The sequence below is a fragment of the Hakea prostrata genome, chromosome 7 (genome assembly GCF_041222555.1).
Source record: "Hakea prostrata isolate BN-2017 chromosome 7, UWA_Hpros_2, whole genome shotgun sequence".
NCBI lineage: Eukaryota > Viridiplantae > Streptophyta > Magnoliopsida > Proteales > Proteaceae > Hakea > Hakea prostrata.
Genome location: NC_142606.1, coordinates 39,729,000 through 39,749,265, shown reverse-complemented (window position 1 = coordinate 39,749,265; position 20,266 = coordinate 39,729,000). Strand labels below are relative to the sequence as shown.

General features: G+C 36.7%; 1 protein-coding gene across 1 annotated transcript in view; it reads left to right on the top strand.

The window, feature by feature from the left end:
• Positions 1-20,266, top strand: part of HEXO3 (beta-hexosaminidase 3) — a 52,593-nt gene that overhangs the window by 12,945 nt on the left and 19,382 nt on the right. Inside the window, exons 3-10 of the mRNA XM_089161276.1 lie at positions 4,640-4,675; positions 4,829-4,940; positions 12,346-12,416; positions 13,114-13,244; positions 13,336-13,401; positions 14,649-14,749; positions 14,844-14,903; positions 17,212-17,245. Of these exons, the coding sequence (XP_089017402.1) occupies positions 4,640-4,675; positions 4,829-4,940; positions 12,346-12,416; positions 13,114-13,244; positions 13,336-13,401; positions 14,649-14,749; positions 14,844-14,903; positions 17,212-17,245 (611 nt within the window). The remainder of the gene's footprint in view (positions 1-4,639; positions 4,676-4,828; positions 4,941-12,345; positions 12,417-13,113; positions 13,245-13,335; positions 13,402-14,648; positions 14,750-14,843; positions 14,904-17,211; positions 17,246-20,266) is intronic.

The following is a 20,266-nucleotide window of genomic DNA, read 5'->3' as shown; positions in this document are numbered from 1 at the left end:
TTGTCTTATGAGTTGAGTCCTAGACTCCTAGTCCAAGTAGACTTCTTTATTTTGTTGATTCCTAGTACAATTTTCTTCGATGTAAAAGAATATAAACATAGCTCCATGTAAAAGGCAGTTGATGATTATTAAATAAAGCTGAGAATTTTAGGAGACTATTTGGGTCGTGGTTGTCCTTAAGGAGGAGAAACCTGTGCTGTTGTATTGTGTTTGAATTTCTGCAAATATTAAAGTTTTTCAGCCCTATTCTCTTCTACAAGCAAGCACAAGGAAGCATTCAAGCCCTGCGGCACCTCTAATTAGTGATCTTCTTCAGCAGCTCTTCAATCTTCTTCAACAGATATCAAGTGAGCAATTCTTCATCCAAACCTTAGAAACACTAACCTACACTTCTCATAACTTTCAATCTACTAGACAAAACCCTAATTCCTTTTAGGATCACTCTCTTACACCCCTCCTAGACCTTCAACCCTAACCCTACTCCTAGCCACTCTTAATTGAGGAAACCCTAGTTTATCAAACGCTGGAATCCCTGAATTTGAATCCGAATTTAGTGACAACAGAATTCAGAATTCCTTAAAACCTAACTCTAAGCTTGCTGGCCCTCAATTTGGGGGTTACATCAGATGGTTCACTTAGACCTTTTTGCATCCAATATTGGGGGTGAATTATGTTATAAGGAAAATGCCTGTCTTTGTGCTACTTCGAGTTTTAAGTCCAAAACTAGTTTACCAATAGAGGGCTCCTGTGAGAGTAATGATCATGTAGGGAAAATACGGAATAAGGAAACAAGAAGAGTATGGCTTGGTATACCAACAAAGCTAGGTAAGAGTTTCACCACCTTTGTTGCACCCATTCACCACAAGGCTGTTGCATCATTGAAAGACACAATAGTTGAATGCCAAAACTGTTGCAAGTTTCTCCTTCACCTGAACTCATTAAAGTATAAACTTGTGGTACAAGAGAAGGGCAATATCATCAAAATTAGGAACTTCTCTGCTGCTAATGGTTTAGCATAAAATGAAAATTAAAAACATAGAACTTTTTGAAAATTGGAATAACCAAATATGCGAGTTTAAATGTGGAGCAAAGTGAGCCTACATAATCAGTCAAAAGAAACTCCAAAGAGCACTATTAGCTGCACAAAGGCATATTTTGGACTCTTTATAGGCTTTAAGTTATAACCTTCAAATGGGGCCAGATGTGGCCCTAGGTTAACTCTACTCATTAGCTATCGTGGGCTTGTTATAATTTAGTTATTGGGTCTAACGACTTGCCCGACTGGGTTGGTTCTTTCTCAATCTATGCTGCCCTTGTACTGCATTGGTGTAAAAAGGGCGTACCCAGTACATGTGGCTCCTCCACAGTGAGTTCTGGGAGGGTCATAATGCGTGCCCCTTACCCCCTATTTCTGCAGGCTGGCTGTTTCTAGTCTTGAACACATACTACATGGTCACAATGGAGTCACATTTACTGTCACACCAGGGCCTGTCTTCATATTGCATCAGTGTGACTCCTGAAAATATTTTTTGGTGGTTTCCTATTTGTTTGTCTTCTTATGTGGGCTGCAATTTTGTGGTGCCAAGTCTTAATGGTTTAATGTAGACTAATGGTGATCCAGAAAAATCCAGCTAGAGACCAGTATAAAAGTCTGTGGAACAGAATATAAGTAATGGAACTAACAACTCATAGATAAAGTGAGCTTAAGCTGCATACCCAGTTTGTGAGATTCCCACTACTGCAGTGTCCGCTTAGGGCATAACATACACAACTCTGCTCCTGCTTGAACCCATGGCTAGTTGGTAACAGCAGAGTATCCTTACTGTTTCACCAAAGCTCTCCAATGAACAAAACTCTTGAATCTAATACAGAATATTATATAGAAAAATGATAGCACCAATCCATGGAAAAAAATGGATTCTTCCATTAAGGAATCTACCTTAGTATCCAGTTGAAAGTTGAATCCGCATTGCAAACAAAAGAATCCACTTACCAAATGTTCATAGGTGTGATTTTACGGATTTCAAATCCATTTTCATGAATCCGATGTTTAATATCCGTTAGGTTACTTTTGTTAAAAGATTTGGTCAGAATAAATAATCACATGAGTTATGAATTTTACCTAAAGTTGGAAGTATATGGATTTCATGGTTTGTGGTTAGATCCATGGATTCCTTGAATTGGAAAAAAAAAAGAAAAAAAACACCCTTCAATCACATAATCATAGTAATTTCCAAGATGAATAAGTTCATAGGATCAAAGTAACCAAATAGTTAACTTTGATGAACTATGATCCTATGGATTTTGATTCCTTGAATTTGAAATTGGAATCAACACAAGCATCACTGGAATTAAGTAACCCAACGCAGTATCAGAAAACTTGAAGTGATGCGAATAAACTTATCGTCGACTTCAATTTATAATGGAGCTAACCTGAGAAAGGATAACATCAGAACTGATTGCAAATAACTTATACTCCAGTTCCACCATCCCCCCCCCCCCACACCCCTGTGCAAATAATACTAATAACAGTAGCGACAGTCCCTTTTTTGTTTTTAGTTATGAAAGACTGATTCTAGTTATAGAGAATATATAGAGCTACTGTAGATGACTAACATCAGGCCTAGCTAAAGATAAAATAATAAATAAGAACTGTAATAGAAAGAACCATACAGCCTACTTTGTTAACATCCTGTATGTATCTTAAGCTCATTTAAGTGACCTATTACAATAAAAACCTTTCAAATTGGAAGGCCTAAAGTGTATGTAAATTGTAAACCCCACCCAAGCCTTATTTTTTCTAAAACAAACCCACTTCTGTGATTTATTTGTGTCAAGGTTACTTTTAGTGATGGTTGTGTATGATCATGGAACAAAATTCTTTCAAAATTTCCCCTTTTTGGAAGCTCAAAACAAAACTATGGTGGACCAAAAAAAAGTCCTAGGTTTCAATCAAAACCTAGGAAACTCCAAGGAAACCATGCGAAACTTGGGAAATTCCGAGAAGGGTTCGACCCGGCTGGACTAGACGGGTTAATGACTTAAAATCCTTTTATTTGCACGAAACTTCGCACTTCGCACTTCGCAGAGTTTCGTGCACAAAACAAAGGCAGAAGGTGAATTGGGAAACCTCATTTTGCCCCCATTTTCGACTCTGCTGAGATCACTTTAGCTCATTTCAAGCACTTTAATGCACTCCTTTCTTAATTTTGGCTCTTCTTGGTGGATATTTCAAGGGCTTTGAAGCTTTGTTGCAAGTTAACTTGAGTTTCCCCAAATTTTTTATTTTATTTGCTTCATTGTCACATGATGATAGATTCTTTTGAAAATTTTTCCATGGCTAGATTTACAAATTTATGTTGTTGGATTTGATTTTTGAAGTGTGCTTCCATTTTTTTATTTTTCTTATTTTAAAAATACGTAAAAATTTACTTTTTTTTTATTATTGTTTCATGCTCAAATGATGTCGAATTGAATTAAAATTAATGTGTTGTCTCTAGTAGCTAGATTTACAAATGTTTGTCTTTGGATTTGATTTTTGAAGTGTTCTACTATTTTTCCTAATTTTTCATGTTTAATAATTACTAATAATTAATATTTGAATTATACAAAGTATTTTTAACTAGGAAAAAAATTCCTAGTGTTTTAGGAATACCTTAGTTTATAAGTAATGTGTGTTTAGGCTAAAATTAGAGTGGTGTTTTTGTGTTTTGATAATGACTATTATGTATGTTTGTGTCGACTGTCGAGCACCCACTTTTGAGTCATAAATAACTATGTTGAACAATGCTTGGTAGCATGGGAGGCCTCTGATAGATGACCCGAAGAAGTTATAGTGTAAAATGCATGTGTCAATGTGTTTGTTATACTCCAATTAGTTTATATGCAGAGTCCCACCCCAAAATACTCCCTAAAACCTGTCGAAACTTGTAGGAAAAAGTCCCAAGTTTCCATGAAATTTCCTAGGTTTCGATCTAAGTTTCACATTTTCATAGGGTTGAAACTTGAGTTTCCCTTTAATTTTTTTCTGTGTATGATACTTAATTGTTGGCGTTGCTGTGTCTACAGAGTTTGCCATGATGTTACTGTATCCCTATATCAGTCCCTTTCAGGCCCTGCTAGGTCATTTGGTGCCTTATGCAATCAACCATGGTTTCTGGTTGATCTGATTGTTTGTTGGGTCTGAATGTCTTAACATGTCTAAGTTATTATTCTGGGTTTTCCCTTATGAATTCTAGTGGTTTTTGAAGCCTGGTTTTGCTGAGTAAATCTGTACTGCTTAGAATCTAAAGGACAGTGTTAGTCTTCCATACTCATAATTATTGTGGTGGATCTCACTGGTGAAAGTTTATTGTAAGAATTTTTGTGAGAGGAGATTATTGTGATGCGTCCTTATATTTCAGTGTTTACTAAGGTGATAAGGGATGCTACAGAACATTTGAGAAGGTTAAATTTCCTTTGCTTGGAAAATATGGATATAGTTGGCCAATTGCTTCCTTATTTACCTTCTAAGTTAATATATTGCATATAAGGCACATGGACCTTCTTACGCCTGACAGAAAAGTAACTGAACCTTTGCTTTTCCAGTTAATGAGATATTATATTTTGTAGTTGACTCTGTCTGTTATAAAAATTGCAGGCACAGACAGTTTATGGCGCTCTTCATGGGTTGCAGGTTACTTGCTGTCCTCATACTTCTAGTGAAATTCAATAAACTAATGTTCGACTTAACAATATACTAAAGATTCAGTTTTGAATTATTTATGTTGAACTGCTCTAGTTGAATGAAATCTACTGAATCTTCATCTATTTTGGTATGAACTTGCAGACACTAAGCCAACTCTGCCGTTTCAATTTTAGAACAAGAATGATTGAAATTCATCATGTCCCATGCACTATTATCGATGAGCCAAGATTTTTTTATCGGGGACTTCTAATTGGTGGGGTTTTTTTCTTCCTGCCTCGTTATCCCTTGTCATTTTAATTTGGCTTGTTACTAATGCTCGCTTTCATGTTAGCAAAACTTGTGTTCATGTTGATAACAATCTCTATAGTTGAATCTTGGAAATGCTAATGTAGTCTCAAAAACCCTCACATTGGAAAATGAAGTACTTGCTCCTATGTTTTGTAGTGAATGTGATGTGAACTGGATCCAAGACCACCAAGGGAGGTTACTAGTACCTTGCAGCTCTACAAACAGCCTTACTATGAAATTTCACTAGATTTCGGCAAAATTTTGTCGAAATCTTGCCATTTTGGTAATCAGTGAAACAAAGCCATAGACGATAATTGAGTTTGCAAAGTTCTGTAGGAAATATCTTTGGAATCTCGAAAATTTTGAGGAAATTTTTTAAAATTCCAAGAGGTTGTACTATACGGGGCTTATGGCTATGGATATGGTGGAGCTCATGGTTGTACTATGCGGGGCTGATTCTAGTAGCTTATTTGTATATGGGTATGGAGATGGATTAGGTGCATCATTTGTGGACTCCATCTTTGGATATCCATCAGGACTAACATAGCCAATTATGCCATTTATGTGATTGGGTTACAGTCCATGGCCGTATGACACATTCCTTAGGGTAGGGTATCTACTTAATGTTGATGATGCTACTTATAGAAGGGTAGTGATGGACTACATCAATAACTTTATCTGTACCATATCATGACCTGCTTATGTCCAGTATTTAAAGTACTCCATGACCCAGGGGATGGATCCAGCCCGACATATCCTTGTATATAGAATTCTACTTGTTGTATTTGTTGTTGCATTTTAATGAAAAATCTTAGTGTGGTTTTACACAATATCCGTATTTACATTTGTGAAAATGCATGTTCCCCACTTCGAGTTTCACCTGCATATAGCCAGCCATGTGCCGATCAAGAACACTACTTTGGATTAGGTTTTAGGCAAACATAATACTTCCCTTGTCTTTATTGGCCTCAAATTAGATTGTACATTAGAAATCAGCCCAAAGACACCAAAAACCCACCGAGCGATGGATATATAGCGTATATATTAACTAATATTAATATTTATATATATATGACTTGAGACTTGGGACTTGGGGACTTGGGACGTGGGTCGTGGGTCATGGATCATGGGCCTTGATCCAGAAAGCCCATTGATGGGTTAAAATATGGAGATGCCTTTAGAGAGGTACCTTCCTATAGGGAAGTGACCCTACCCTTTCGCCCATAGCTTTTGAGCTATATAAACCCAGAATTGAGCTCATTTTTGAACAATGAAATTTTCTCTTTCTCTCTCTCCTTCTCGTCTTTCTGTTTAGCAGTTAATACAACCTAATTGCACCTGAAGTAACCTTTTTGGGGTGCAACCTTAAAGTGGGGCTAACTGATCTTGGGGGTGAAAACACACTTGGAACCTATGTTGCACAAATTGGGGTATTTAAATACCTTAAAGAAAGTACCAATGATACATTTCAACTCCGTCAAGTTCGTGATTACAACACTCTTACAATTGTTCGTTCAAAGTCTTCTACAACAAGTTTCAACATAAACAAAAGAAAAAATAACATCTCCATAATAGCCATAAAGATCAAAAGTCCCAAAGTATACCTAATCTTCCAAGAATTACGATTCAATGAAAATTCTCAAATCAAACTATCCTAAGATATGTAATAGACATGGTGTTCTTCCTCTTCCATGTAACCATCATCCCTTGGTTGAGTTTATCATTTAGAGAAATAAGGGGTAAATTTTGAGAGGAAAATTAGCAAGTACAACCATATAACAAATCAACAAATTTTTTTTTTCTTACTAAACAAATAACATACTTTTTATGCAACATAGATCTAGTACATGTGCCCAAATGATCATTACAATTTCTCTTAAGCCAAGTGTTTCAAGTTTGATGGATGATCCATACCATTACATGGCTTGTGCTGTGCCAAAACCCTATCATCCACTTCACCTAAAACATTAATGCTTACAAACTATCTCAAATTTAGTGGATGAGCATGCTATTATACGGCTTGTGCCGTATCATAATGCTATCATCCACCTCACTTAAGTCAAGACACCTATGCCTCATTTACAATTACCTAAACAAAGGGCCTGAAATTTAATGGATGATCTGTTCTGTTGTATGGCTTATGTCGTACCACAACCCTATCATCCATCTCATTCAAGACATGATGCTTAACATCAATGGATACAACAATGCAATTATGAACATGGCATGTATTGATGAGATATGCAACCAACATAAAATGATATGCTCCTTTGGATGAAAGAAAATTAACATATGGCATACATTAGACCACGTCATGTTTCAAAATTTAAGACAAATACTAGACCATTAGCAAATCAATAAGAACACAAACTAAATCCAATATGATAAAACATAAATAAATCTACATAAAACATGCACCACAAAACACATGCACATAGTAAGGATCAAATAGTAAATTTAAAAGAAACAAACCATGAAGTAAAATATATATTGGCTAGATACAAGGTTTTACTTACAAAACATCAAGTTGAGTGTATAGGGTTGCACTTACAGTGTGAAGTCACAAATTTGAAGCACAGTTTCTCCCTTAGATAGAGGGGTTTTATCTCTAACTTGATACCTTCTTCACCTTGTCTTTTATTCCTTGCTCACTCTACCTCTCTTTCTCACTAAATGAATAAGGGGATGGTTTCAAAATCACCCTTATTTTGTAAACTCTGTCTCTCTCCTTTCACACATAAGTCTGTCTATCTCTCTCTCATGCACATCCAGACTTATTTTCTTTTCCTAGTTTAAATTCCTCAATCATCTTATGTCTTATTTTCTTTTCCTAGTTTGAATTCCTCAATCATCTTATTTTCGTTTCCTAGTTTAAGTTCCTCAGTCTTCTCTCTGCCATGCATCTTCCTTTCTTTTCTTAATTTAAATTCTCAATAATTTCTTTTCCTAATCTAAATTGGATCATCCACTAAATTTAAGATAATTGGGTTTAAGCATTAGTGTTTCAGGTGACATGGATGATAGGGTTTTGGTACGGACAAGTCATGCAACGGCATGGATCATCCAGTAAACTTGAAACAGTTGGTTTAGGAGTGATTCTCATGATCACGTTGTCACTTATATGCATTAAATCTATTTTGTGTAAAAAATTATCTTATTTGCTTAAAAAAAAAAACTTATTGATTTGTTATATGGTTGTACTTGCCAAGTTTTCTTCTGAAGCTTATCCCTTATTTCTACATATAATGAACTTAACCAAAGGGATGGTCAATGGTGATATGTGGAGGATGAAGGAGACCTTGTATTTTATTTCTTAGGACAGTTTGAAAATTTTATTCATGTTAATTTTTGGGAGATTTAAGTACATTTTTGAATTTGAGATTTATGGATTATTAGGGAAATGCTAACTTTTTTTCTTAATTTTGAGATGATTAAATTCCACTGCAAATCAGTTGTATTTTGTTGGGGTAGTTTTAGAAACCTACGTTACGAATATATAAACTCCTCAAGGGTTTCTGGTTCACTACCTAAGTAACATCAATCCTTCACAAATGACGACCTTCTCCTTTGTATGGAGATTGGGGCATCATAGTAAATCTACCACTGCAAACATTACAAGTTGAGAACATCCATGGCAGCCTTCCATCCATTATGAGTTTCACATGAGTGTTGGGGATACTAAGGGACGACAAGGAGAGAAGAACCATGATAGGAAGATGAAAGAACTGAAAGATGAGAACAAAAGCCAAAATAGAAAAGGACTTGCAAACCTGATCTGAAATGCTCTAATACCTTGTTAAAATACCCGGGTATTTTAATCAAGTCATTGAGAAAGAAAGAGAAGAAGAGGAAGAAGAAGCAGACACAAGTCACCAAAGGGAGGAGACCTGTGTTTAGAGTATTCAATCCTCTAGCAGAGGCTTTGCTCAATACTTAATGTTTATTTCCTCAACATAAATTGGACGCATGGCCAAAATACCCATGTATCCACAATTCTCTAATAAACATAGTAAAAACTAAAAACAACAACCTTTAAAACGGAACAGATAAACTGCCTGTAGAACTTATCAGGGATTTGATTTCCAACTGCTTAAGTTAGTGTTTATTTAGATCCCAGCCCACCTCTAGTTAGATACAATTTGATGAAATATTCCTGCTGATTCACTCAAAAAAAAAAAAAAAAAAAAAAAAAAAAATCTTGCTGAAGTTATTGTACAATATGGGTTGAAGAAACTAAGTTGAGTTTGCTAGCATAAGTATTGGGGGATGGAAGATTATGGGTCATTAAGTTACCTGTGGTCAGGGGGTGGTGTTTGCTGAATGTGTTAAAGTTATAGACATGAGGAGGTCTGGCCTTGGGTCCTTAATTTTCAAGGTGTTTGCTGGATACTTTTAAGCTGAATTGTAGGCATGATTTTTCAAATGGAGGATAATGATGAATAATCCTGGTAACTCTGAGTAAATCCGGCATGAAGATGATCTCCCATATATTCAAATTAGCCCTAGATTCCTGTTTCAAAACATGTAGAGGTTTTTCCAGTCTACACAATATATAATGACCATGTGGGATCCTGGGAGGAGATTACATATAAATGGTTCCATAAAAATAACAATGAAGAAAAGCATTCTTAACATGCATTTGTAAAATAGGCCATTGACAGTTGAGAAATGAGCCAAGAGTACGTGAAAAACTGGTTAACATAGCAACAATAGAAAAAGTCTCTAAGTATTCAATACCATATTCCTAATATTTTCATGATGAAAAAAAGCAACGTTTACAGTTTTTTACCGATTAATAGAATCATTAGACTTGAGGTTTGACACCAGATGACTTGGTATTTGGAGTAGGCACAAGATTCCAAATGCCAACTAAAGCTTGAAGTTCAGAATCCAAAGCCCTTTCCATCAAGGAATATAATATGTGTGGTGCTAGGATAATAGGATTTAGGAATACAAACAGGATCTAGTGAGCTTGAGAAAATATTGCAAGTAAAGCAAAAGGATCAAGAGAAGGAGGCAAGGCCATAGAAAAAAAGAAGACCCTACCAAAATGCACAATGCTCCTGCTCTAAGCAAGTAACGGTCAACTATATGCAGCCATACCCTTCTTTCTGCAAAGGCGGTTTTCAGGGCTTCAACCTGCGACCAAGCTCTAGGAGCAGTTACTGAAAATCCATGCTGATGAGGAGGCTTAGAAAAGCTATGTAATGCTGTTGCACTGTATCAGGAGAAGATATAGAAGTCCTAGAATGTCGTCTGAGGTGGTTTAGCAATTTGTAATGGAGGCCTAGGACACCTAAGGAAGACTTTATTGAAGAAGCTAAAAGAGCTGGCAGCATAAAATGACCTTCCCTGAGGTTGTGACCATTTCTGGTTCTTGTGTCAGGTGTGACCTCAAATAGTTCCCATTGGAGAGTAAGGATCCTTGTTGTTTAAGCTGTGTGGCTTAGATTTTCTTGATTTCCTGGGGTATCTTTTTTGTCATACTTCATATTTCAGTTATCACTTCCCTTATCTCATTTGTTCATTTTTATTTTCCGCTCATTTTACTTTCATTCTCTTTGTGTGATCTCATTTTCCCTACTGTTTTTTGAAAGGATCTATGTGGTCAATCCCATTTTGTTAAGTCAAGGTTTAAGTGTCAGTATCCAGTATCGTATTGGTTAGGCGACTTAAGAGACATATCATTTTGTAACAGAGATGCATATCCATAGGTCTAATAATTGCATAGAAGTTGCCAAAATACACATGAAAATGGTCAAAATTTACCAACGATCAAGATGAAGAATAATACATAACCATGACAAGTGCCGATGTAGTACTGTATGTACAATCAAAATAGTCGCCAACCAAGATCATTTCATAGAGAATAAATTCCAGATTTGGGAAGGTTATCAATAACAAAAAAATCATATGGTAAATAGAACTAAAATTTAACCTGATGTATTGTTGGTAACATCGGAAGAAAATTATAACAATGGGGGCAGAATTGTAAATTCACAGCAGAAATAAATCTGTAGGTCAGAGTTGGATCAAGCTAAAAGCAAGTTTACCAAATAGGGATGAAAATTTATGCCTAAGTTCTGGTATGGCTTGGATGGATAGATCTGATTAATGACTGAAAACAGAAAACTAATTACTAAAATAGGTTTGTTAACGAATGAGGAAAATGAGGTAACAATAAGAACAACTAAAATAGCATACAGGTTTCATATCAAAGCTGTAGTTATTGGATAGAAGACTAACTTACCTTGATTAAGCACAAGGGGATTCCATAGGAACAAGATTGCAAATAGCAACTTCAAGTTTCATTAGAAGTATGGTGATGAACCCTTTCATGTAAGTTCCTTTGTATAATCAATCTAAAGACAGAAATTAAATGCATCAACTAATAACTGGCTAACACCAACCAACATGAGTATTAACTGAAATTTAACATTGACTCAACTACTATCCAACTCTTAGCACAGGGAAGCTCCTTTTGACAATGGATTTTCTTATTTTCACACTTCAACTCCTTAATTGTCTTTGGGAAATTTCCCCAATTTCCTTTCATACTAGACTAGACTTTAGGCCTAGCCCGTGAAGACTATAATCTGTGGGCACTCTATCCCACTTCAATAGTCCTGGCCCATGAAAGCCATGGATTGATATAGGTCACGATCTTAGGCTGTTGATTGGCCTGACCCCTTGGGCTTCATTTGCAAGAGCATGTGAGTGACCCTGCATCCAGTGCATTAAAGTGAAAATGTAAGCTACAAGGGATGATGCTTCTTCCTTGTATCACTGCCTCTATATTTAAGAAGAGTGTTTGAAAGGTTCAAACTCGTATGTGGACTCTTCAAGAATAAGGAATATTAGGATCAGATGTGGACTCTTCAAGAATAGGGAATATTAGGATCAGATTGTGTACTAATCAAATATAACAATACGAGACTAATCATAAAACTGAAGGTACATTCAAGGTCGAATCTCTTGTACTACTCTGGAATGGCAAATGTAGGAAACCTACCAAATTGTGTTGTTCTTCATCAAATCCATTAGGATAGTAACTTCCATACATTGAATCAGCCCCATACTAAGTGATTTACTATCATGTGTATTGTGGTTCTCATGTGTATTGTGGTTCTTGTGGGAATGCTTGCCCTTCCACTTGTAATCTGTTGTTTGCCAGCATGATCATCATCTTGGGTTGCATTTGTGTGCCCTACCTCACATCTGAACTTCATCCCATCATCATCACCTTCATCAGTATCATTTTGACTTTGTTCTGTTTTTCCACATTGATGACTTGACCTTCTCCTCCTAAATTTGTTGTAATACAATTACTTATTGCCCATTAATTATTTGAGATTTTGACTGCAATGCAGATACTGCTCGACATTATCAATCTCTGCCAATGATAAAGAATGTAATTGATGCGATGGCCTACTCAAAACTGGTATGTTATGGTGGGACTCATATTTTTGTCCCTTCTTTAGTACTGACTATGATGAAAAGCTGTGTACATGAATGTCCTCATTTGAAAGTATTGTTTAGATATTGTAGTTGTGTATATGTTCCGTGACCTTGGCAATACATGTGATAAAGGCTTTGATAAATATTCTTACCTGCATAAAGTGACAAGATAAGTAGAAACTTGGCATTGGGATGTGTCTAAAGAATAGGCCATATAAGTTCTGATATGAGGACTTTGATAGTGCCTCATAATTAGAGGAGTCTTAAGGTACTTTGCTTATAAAAACTATGTGACTTTCCTTTCAAATCCCTTGTTGTTTTTGTTCTATTGTTTTTTAGGAAGGACAGGAAATGGGGCTTGCAAGAAGGATAGGCATGAATGAATTCCTTCTTCTTGTCCTGATGCAGAGGCATTGACTGTCTCTGTTTTTTGATGTATTGTGGCTAGAGTAGGGTGTGGGGTTAGATAATAGTTCCAATATTAATATGATAGAATTTTCTCTTTTGGTTGGGTCATTTGTAGCTTGGACACAGTTGATCTCCTTTATCTAACTCTTCGACATTCTTCTCTTTATTAATAATGTTAATCATGGAGGCATCAGAGAAATAATTTATCTGGGAAACATGATATCTTGGAAGCATTGCTGTCATTTCATTAATTTCATTTTTGCTTGATGCAGAATGTGCTACATTGGCACATTGTAGACTCACAATCTTTCCCTCTGGAAATACCCTCGTATCCAAATATGTGGAATGGCGCCTTTTCTCATTCAGAACGATATACGATGGCTGATGCTGAAGAAATTGTGCAGTAAGAGTTTGCTGCTTTGAGGTCATGTGCATACATGTGCTGTGTGTTTGCCTTCTTCTTTATTTTAATGTTAAGATGCTGTATTTTGCAGTTATGCTCAAAGAAGAGGGATTAATGTATTGGCTGAAATTGATGTACCAGGACATGCTCTTTCATGGTATTCTGAGCCAAGAATAGTGTGTTAAATTTTTATTTATTATTTTTGTGTTTTTTTTTTCCTCAAAAAACTTTTCCCTTGCATATTATAGGCTAGTGCATTAGTCCCAAGTAGGGTTCTCGATTTGTCAAATTTTGAGGTTTCTTTTTATTTATTTACATCTCAGTACTTTGCTCTGGATAGCTACGCTTTTCTTCTCGTTGTTTCCTTAAGCTGGAGTTACTATTAGTTGGTTCTTTAGATCTTCTTCTTCTTCTTCTTTTTTTCTTTTTAAATTCTGAGTCAGCTAACTTCTATTCAGATTTAAATTCTGGAAAAACTAATCTTAGGAAACTAGTCTATCACCGAAAAGGGAATTAAACTAATCCCTCTTGATAGCTAGACTCAAGAGAGGCTGGATTTTCCAAAATACCCCTATAAACAACACTCTCCCTCTAGTTGGGGCGTGGATATCACACATGCTAAACTTGGTCTAGACAGGATGAAACATACGTCTAGGTAACCTTTTGGTGAAGAATAACTATGATAAATTTTATAGCTTTTCTGGTAGCAGAATAACCAAGAAATATACACCGTAACACATGTGGGTCAAGCTTGCCATGAATATGATGATTTCTGCAAAGGCAACACATCCAAATACTTTAGGAGGGACAATAAAAGCTGTTGAACCTAAGAGGACTTCAAAGGGACAGCAGTGTTGTAAAACCTGGGATGGCATTCTATTAATGAGATAGGCTGCAGTAAGAATGGCTTCTCCTAAAAAACAAGGTAGGACATGCATGGTGAACATTAGGGATCAAGTAACCTCAAGAAGATGCCTCTTTTTGTGCTCGAAACTCCATTTTGAGGTGAGTGTCAACTCAGAACTGGAATCCTGTAAAGGAATCAAAAGGTTCCCTTATTTTGACCATAATTTTGTTTAGTGAACTTGGATTCGATAGTATTGTCCTTTCTTTCAGTATAACAGAAAAACCATACAAAACGGTGAAGTGTTGACCTTGTTAAAATACCAAAACTTAACATGGACTTCTGAAACAAATCAAAGGCCAACTAAGCTAGTTATACTTGTTAAAATTTGTAAAATCTAAACCTAGGCAAATTATGCTGAGACACACATGTCAAATATGCCTTGGTTTCAGGAGATTAATTGTGATATTGATTAGGAACCATCCTGTAGAGTAAGTGGGATTCCCTTATGATGTTTCGGCACTAACCGTTCTGAAATCATTGTAAATTTTGATTTTCAGGGGGACTGGCTATCCTTCTTTATGGCCATCAAGGGGTTGTCCAGAGCCTCTTGATGTTAGCAATGAATTCACTTTCAAAGTGATAGACAGGATTCTTTCAGGTGTTTCTTTTCTGCTTTGAAAATTTGTTGTGTTCTATTTCTCCAGCAAAATAAATGAGCTATACATTATGTGTCTTCTCATTTTATCTTTCAGATTTCACAAAGGTGTTTAAATTCAGATTTGTTCACTTGGGAGGTGACGAAGTCAACACAAGTAATTCCTTTGTCTGGAAATTCTGTGATTTTATTGGTTATTTGTTATTATTCTTTTTCTTTTCCCAATGTTGGAGCGTGTTGGTGCATCTTGTTTCTTTCTCTATAGTCTCTCCATTCTGTTAGCTTACATCTTACATCTCTAGGGAATATGGTTCTTTACTGCACGGTTTACTCTTTGAATAGTTGATTCACATTCATTGATCAATAAGGAAATCAGAAGCACTGGCACCAGCACTTATCCCTTAACATGGATATCAAACAGAGAATCTTCCTTGAGAAAGTGGTTCTATTAGACCATACTGGGGAAATCAGACAGCAATTAGGTGCTCACCAAGAAAAGGAACTAAAACTTATAATCATATTTGCAATTTAGATCCTAACCTGCTCCTGTCCTGTGTAACTTGGTGATGTGAACATCTTTTTGGAAACCAACAAAGACAAGTTTACTGAAATAAAGCTTTAAAGGTACAAGCATGAGAATAGCCTCTCTGCTAAACGGGGGGGGGGGGGGTTAAAGTTGCCTATGTTCCCCCAACCCACCCACCAAAAAAAAAAAAAGAAGCACCCTTCAATAGGAGGTTCATGCACCAGGAAACTTTTGTTTTTAAAGCTAGAAAATACAAGAAGGAAACCAATATAAGTATGTCAAGACCATAAAAAACATACAAAATTGAAACCCAGAGCAGCTCATAAAAGTTCCAAAGGAACCAAAACTAATGAGTAAAAGCACCCAACCAACCATGCATTAAATGGATGTTCAATATTCATTTACTTATAAACCCCTATGCCAACTATGACACCCCCAAAAATTATTCTGGGAGGAACTGTCTTCACCGTAAGGATTCAAAAGAACCAAAAAATGAGTGTGTACAAGGCTCCTACTACTGCATGGTCTGACCAGCGCAAATGAGCCTTCAATCCAGTCTCTTTTCTGAAAAAAAATAATAATAAATAAATAAATAAATTTAGAATTTCAGGTACTAGAAAACTTAGTAATTGCTTTTCCAGAGTCCACCATGAAGGAACTTGTCTTTGATTTTTAGCATCCTTACTTGTGGCCTTCTAGTACTGAACTTTGTGAAGTATTATGGCATCCTTGTGGGTAGTTTATGGTTCAGTCAAACCAATAAGATTGAAGTGAAAAGCTTTCGCTAGTTTAAGTTTATAAGCCTCTTACTCTTAGATGATGGTAGTGGAGGAGTGGTATTTCCAAAGAAGGATTTGGGTATGATATTGTCAAAAAATAAAATATATTGTTGGTGTCCTCTGTAATTGATACATTTCAGAATGACTGAAAGATCTAAGCCTGCCAACTCTGATTTGTGCTTTTTTCCTCTAAGCTTTTAGGTTTAGGAGTTGCCAGGCTTGAATTCACCAATATTGTGTGGCCTATGGCTGATGATTACACAACCGAATTTTACACTGTTATTGTAGCCTCACCTGCACCATATGATGTCCAAATAAGGCTCAGTAATGTAATAAAAGATTGTTTGGAGGATTTCTGTATTATCAAATGTTGGAGGTTGCAGTACTAATCCCCTGAAATGGAGGCTTTCCTAAAGAGATTTTATATCTGTTGACTGCTATGAAACTAACAAGGTTGTTTTTGTTCTACTCCGGGAAAAAAAAAAAACTCCAGGCATGCAGTAATACCCCTATTGGATGCTCATTTTTGCATTTGGGATCTTCATGCAAATGAAACCTCACAAATCAAGTCCACTAAAGTTTGTCTGCAGATTCTTCTCAGCTTCTGCATTATGCTTTTGAAAAACTCGAAGACGAAACTTTGTTGAAGATAAGGGTGTTATGGCATCTAAGCTGCGAACTGGAAACCCGATAATCTTTTATTTTTTCATTGCCATTAAATCTGAGCCCTAACTTTGAAATTATAAATTGGAACACCAGCCAAGAAGTAAGGCCAAAAACCTGCACATAGAAAAGAAAAGAGAAATAGTGAGAAGAGACTTCCTGACAATGGAGAGACCCAGAAGAAAGACAAAAGAACTTCCTCAATCACAATCTTGCTATATAATTGATGAAATAGCTGTGAACAAATAAACATCTTCTGGAGAATGAATTGCTAAAGAATTGGGGATACAGCCTCAGATTAACAATCATATAAGTCTGAATGCCTTGGATACAATTGAATGATCAAACATTGTGGTTGGGATTGAGAAGATGGAAAGGAAACAAGAGTACTACATAAATTTGTTGTTATTTTATTGGTGTTAATCTATATGTTTATATTGGAAACCTGTTGCTACATGAGAAACTTATGTAAGTTTAAAATTTTATTTTGATTTCAGGTTGCTGGACAATAACTCCCCATGTAAAGAAATGGTGAGACTCTCTCTCTCTCTCTCTCTCCTATTCAATTCAAGTATTGCTTCTCTGAAAATCCAGGTCAAATAGAAGCATGACTAAAACACAGACAAGTCATAGGAATACTTTATATTTCGTGGTGTAAAGATGCCAGGGTTTAATTACAAGTTATGGGATTCAGATATTAACCTTTAACCTTCAACAGAGAAAGCATAAAAATCAAATATACTTATGTATCTGCATGATAATGAGTCCACCATCTTTCTGAACTTTTCTTTGGGGTGAATAATAAATCCATTACCAAAGCCCCAAAAAGGGAAAAATGAAAATTTTATTCACCCAAAATAGAAGGGTTTTTTTTTTTTTTTTTTTTTTGGGGGGGGGGGGATGATGGGGGTGGGAGGGGAGGACCACATGGCCTGCTTAATGGTGAACATGACTGATAAATTCAAACCCCAGTCAACAACAATATTTCTATTCCTTAGGTTATCATGGATAATGAGGTCAGGTAAACATTCAAATCCAAGAACTAACATCAAACAAATAGCTTTGCAAATCAAATCAGCTATCCTAGAATCAGATGTCCATCTCCAAGATTCTGCTCCATCTATATGTAAGATATAGAAGCCACAGAAACCAGCTTGCCAATGATGTCACAAATTGGGTTACCTATGAAGGATCTAAGGACCCACATGAATTCCTGGTCAAAACTTCTTATGTGTCTAGTACAGTGCCAAATAGAAGTGATAGATTTCATCCAAACTGAACAAGCAAGGGGAGAAGGGGAAAAAAAGGTGGTCAAGGTGTTCGGTTCCACTTCAACAAAGATTCACTTGGGTGGGACGGGTATATAATAGTGAAGGGGGAAGGCTTAGTTGAAAAGCCAAAGGTTTAGGGTCTTCCAAATGGTAAGGGCGTTGTGAAGAATGTGGCACTTAAACCACACAAGGTGGTGGCAGATAGATATAAAAAGTCATCCGTCCTCTCCCAATGATGATGACAAAGTGAACATGCACGGACACTGACTTTCCTCTCTTGCATCTTCCCCTTAGAATCTCTGTACCAAGCAAAACCAAATAGTACACAATACAAACTGATCCATTAGCCTTAGCCTGGATGGACCTACATGATCCTGTTTCAAACCCAAACAAAGATCTAGCCCTAAATCAGTATTTGGTTTGGGAAGGGTGGGAATGAGTAACATTAGTAATATTATGGGTCACATAGCAGGATGTACATCTCACAATTTTTGGCTAGATGGAACAAATCCCATCCTGTTATTTTTTCTGCATATGTATTGTTTTTTTTGGGGGGTGGGGGGCATGGTCAGATTTAAAACAGTTGGCCCATCCACATCATATTAGGGGGTGGGATTTGTTCCATTTAATCAACATAAAAGAACACATGCATCCTGCATCTTTTTTGCTTTATTTGGTTTATTTTATTGTGGGTCCTTAGATTGCGTAGAGCTTCTCAGGTAGTTTCTTATTTTGTGGATGGGTCATTATGGTTGTTTTTGTACTTCATTTGTTTCAATTTTTTAAACAAGGATTTCATTGTTATCATAGAGTACTTAATGTGAAGTGTGAACCAGGATTTAGCGTTTAACTGATTGAGATAATGCCCTAGGTTTAGGCTTACTCTAGGATCCTCTTCAAAAGAACCAGCAGTCTTCGAGAGTTTAGAATACCTTACGATTGAAGGAAATGGGTTGGTTATAGGGTTTGAAAAGGTCTAGAGTTAGATTCAGCTAGGGATTTTAGCGTTGAGTTTGCTGAACCAAGTCTGAAACCTTGGTGTAATTTTGATTTCAGAAATGAATTCAAAGCTAGAGCATTAGGGAATTAGGGTTCTTTGAGATTCTCGGGTTTCTAGGGTTTAGGGATGATTTAGGGTTGATTTGGGGGGGGGGTAGGGAATAGGTTTCCAGCAGAATTTTTAGGGGTTGGCAAACTAGGGAACTAAATCTGATCATGTGGAATTTCAGTGTCAGATTTGACTCCTGAACTAATGTTTCTAAAATTAGGTTTCCCAATGTGTCCAGGACTCCCGAAGGTTGGTTAGGGTAGGAGTGGGAGTCGAAGGTAGGGATGGGTAAGGGGGGATGATCCCAAAAGGATTTAGGAATTGATGGAGGGAATTAGGAGTTCCAGGATTGTCAGGTTTTTCTGGTTTTTTTCCAGGTTGCAGCAAGTAAGAAGATGAAAAGAAGAAGAGGCCAAAAGGTTGTGCAAAGGAGGGGGGGTCCATGGGGGGAGGATGGGTAGGGATTGGGAAATATCTGTACTTGTAGATGATATTCTTTGAAGAAGTGGCTGAAAAACTGAAACTAGAATGGTTGCTGCAAGATTGGAGAAGATGCAGAATTCTCCTTCGGAACCCACAACTTCTCTAAAGTCTTCCTTCTATTCTCAAATTTATTGATCATCAAAACTGATTTGTTACAATGTAGAGAGGCTTATTATAGCCTTCAGAAGGGACTCAGAATAGGACTCAAACTTAGAAAACAAATCAAACTAAAACTCCTATTTGACTAAGGACTCTTACACACACAAGACTTCTTCATATCTCACTCTATAAGAGTTCAAATTGAACTTCCTTCATATCTCACTCTATAAGAGTCCAAATTGAAATTTAAGAGTAGATAATGGATCCTTGTGAGAAGTAGGACAAAACTAGAGGACTCCCTTACAACTTAGGAATCCAGCAGCCCCTTTTTGGTTGGGAATACTTGGGTTGAGGATGCCCCCCCCCCTCCTTCCCTTGCCCCCGTTGACCCCAATCATGTATCCTTCTCTGCTCCTTCTCCCCTCCCCCCAATCCTTCCCTGGTCTAGTCTTTTCTCGTCTCCTTAGCCCCCCTACAAAGGTTGTCACATATGATCCCTCCTATCATAGATGGCCAAATCATTGTCCTTTGCCCTGAAGGTGTCCTCGATGCTGAAGTTTCGCATTGGAGCCATTCTTTAGTTGGCCACTTCCTTAGCTCTGGCCCCTTTTTACCAAATTGTTAATTCCTCTCTCACCAAACAATGGAAGC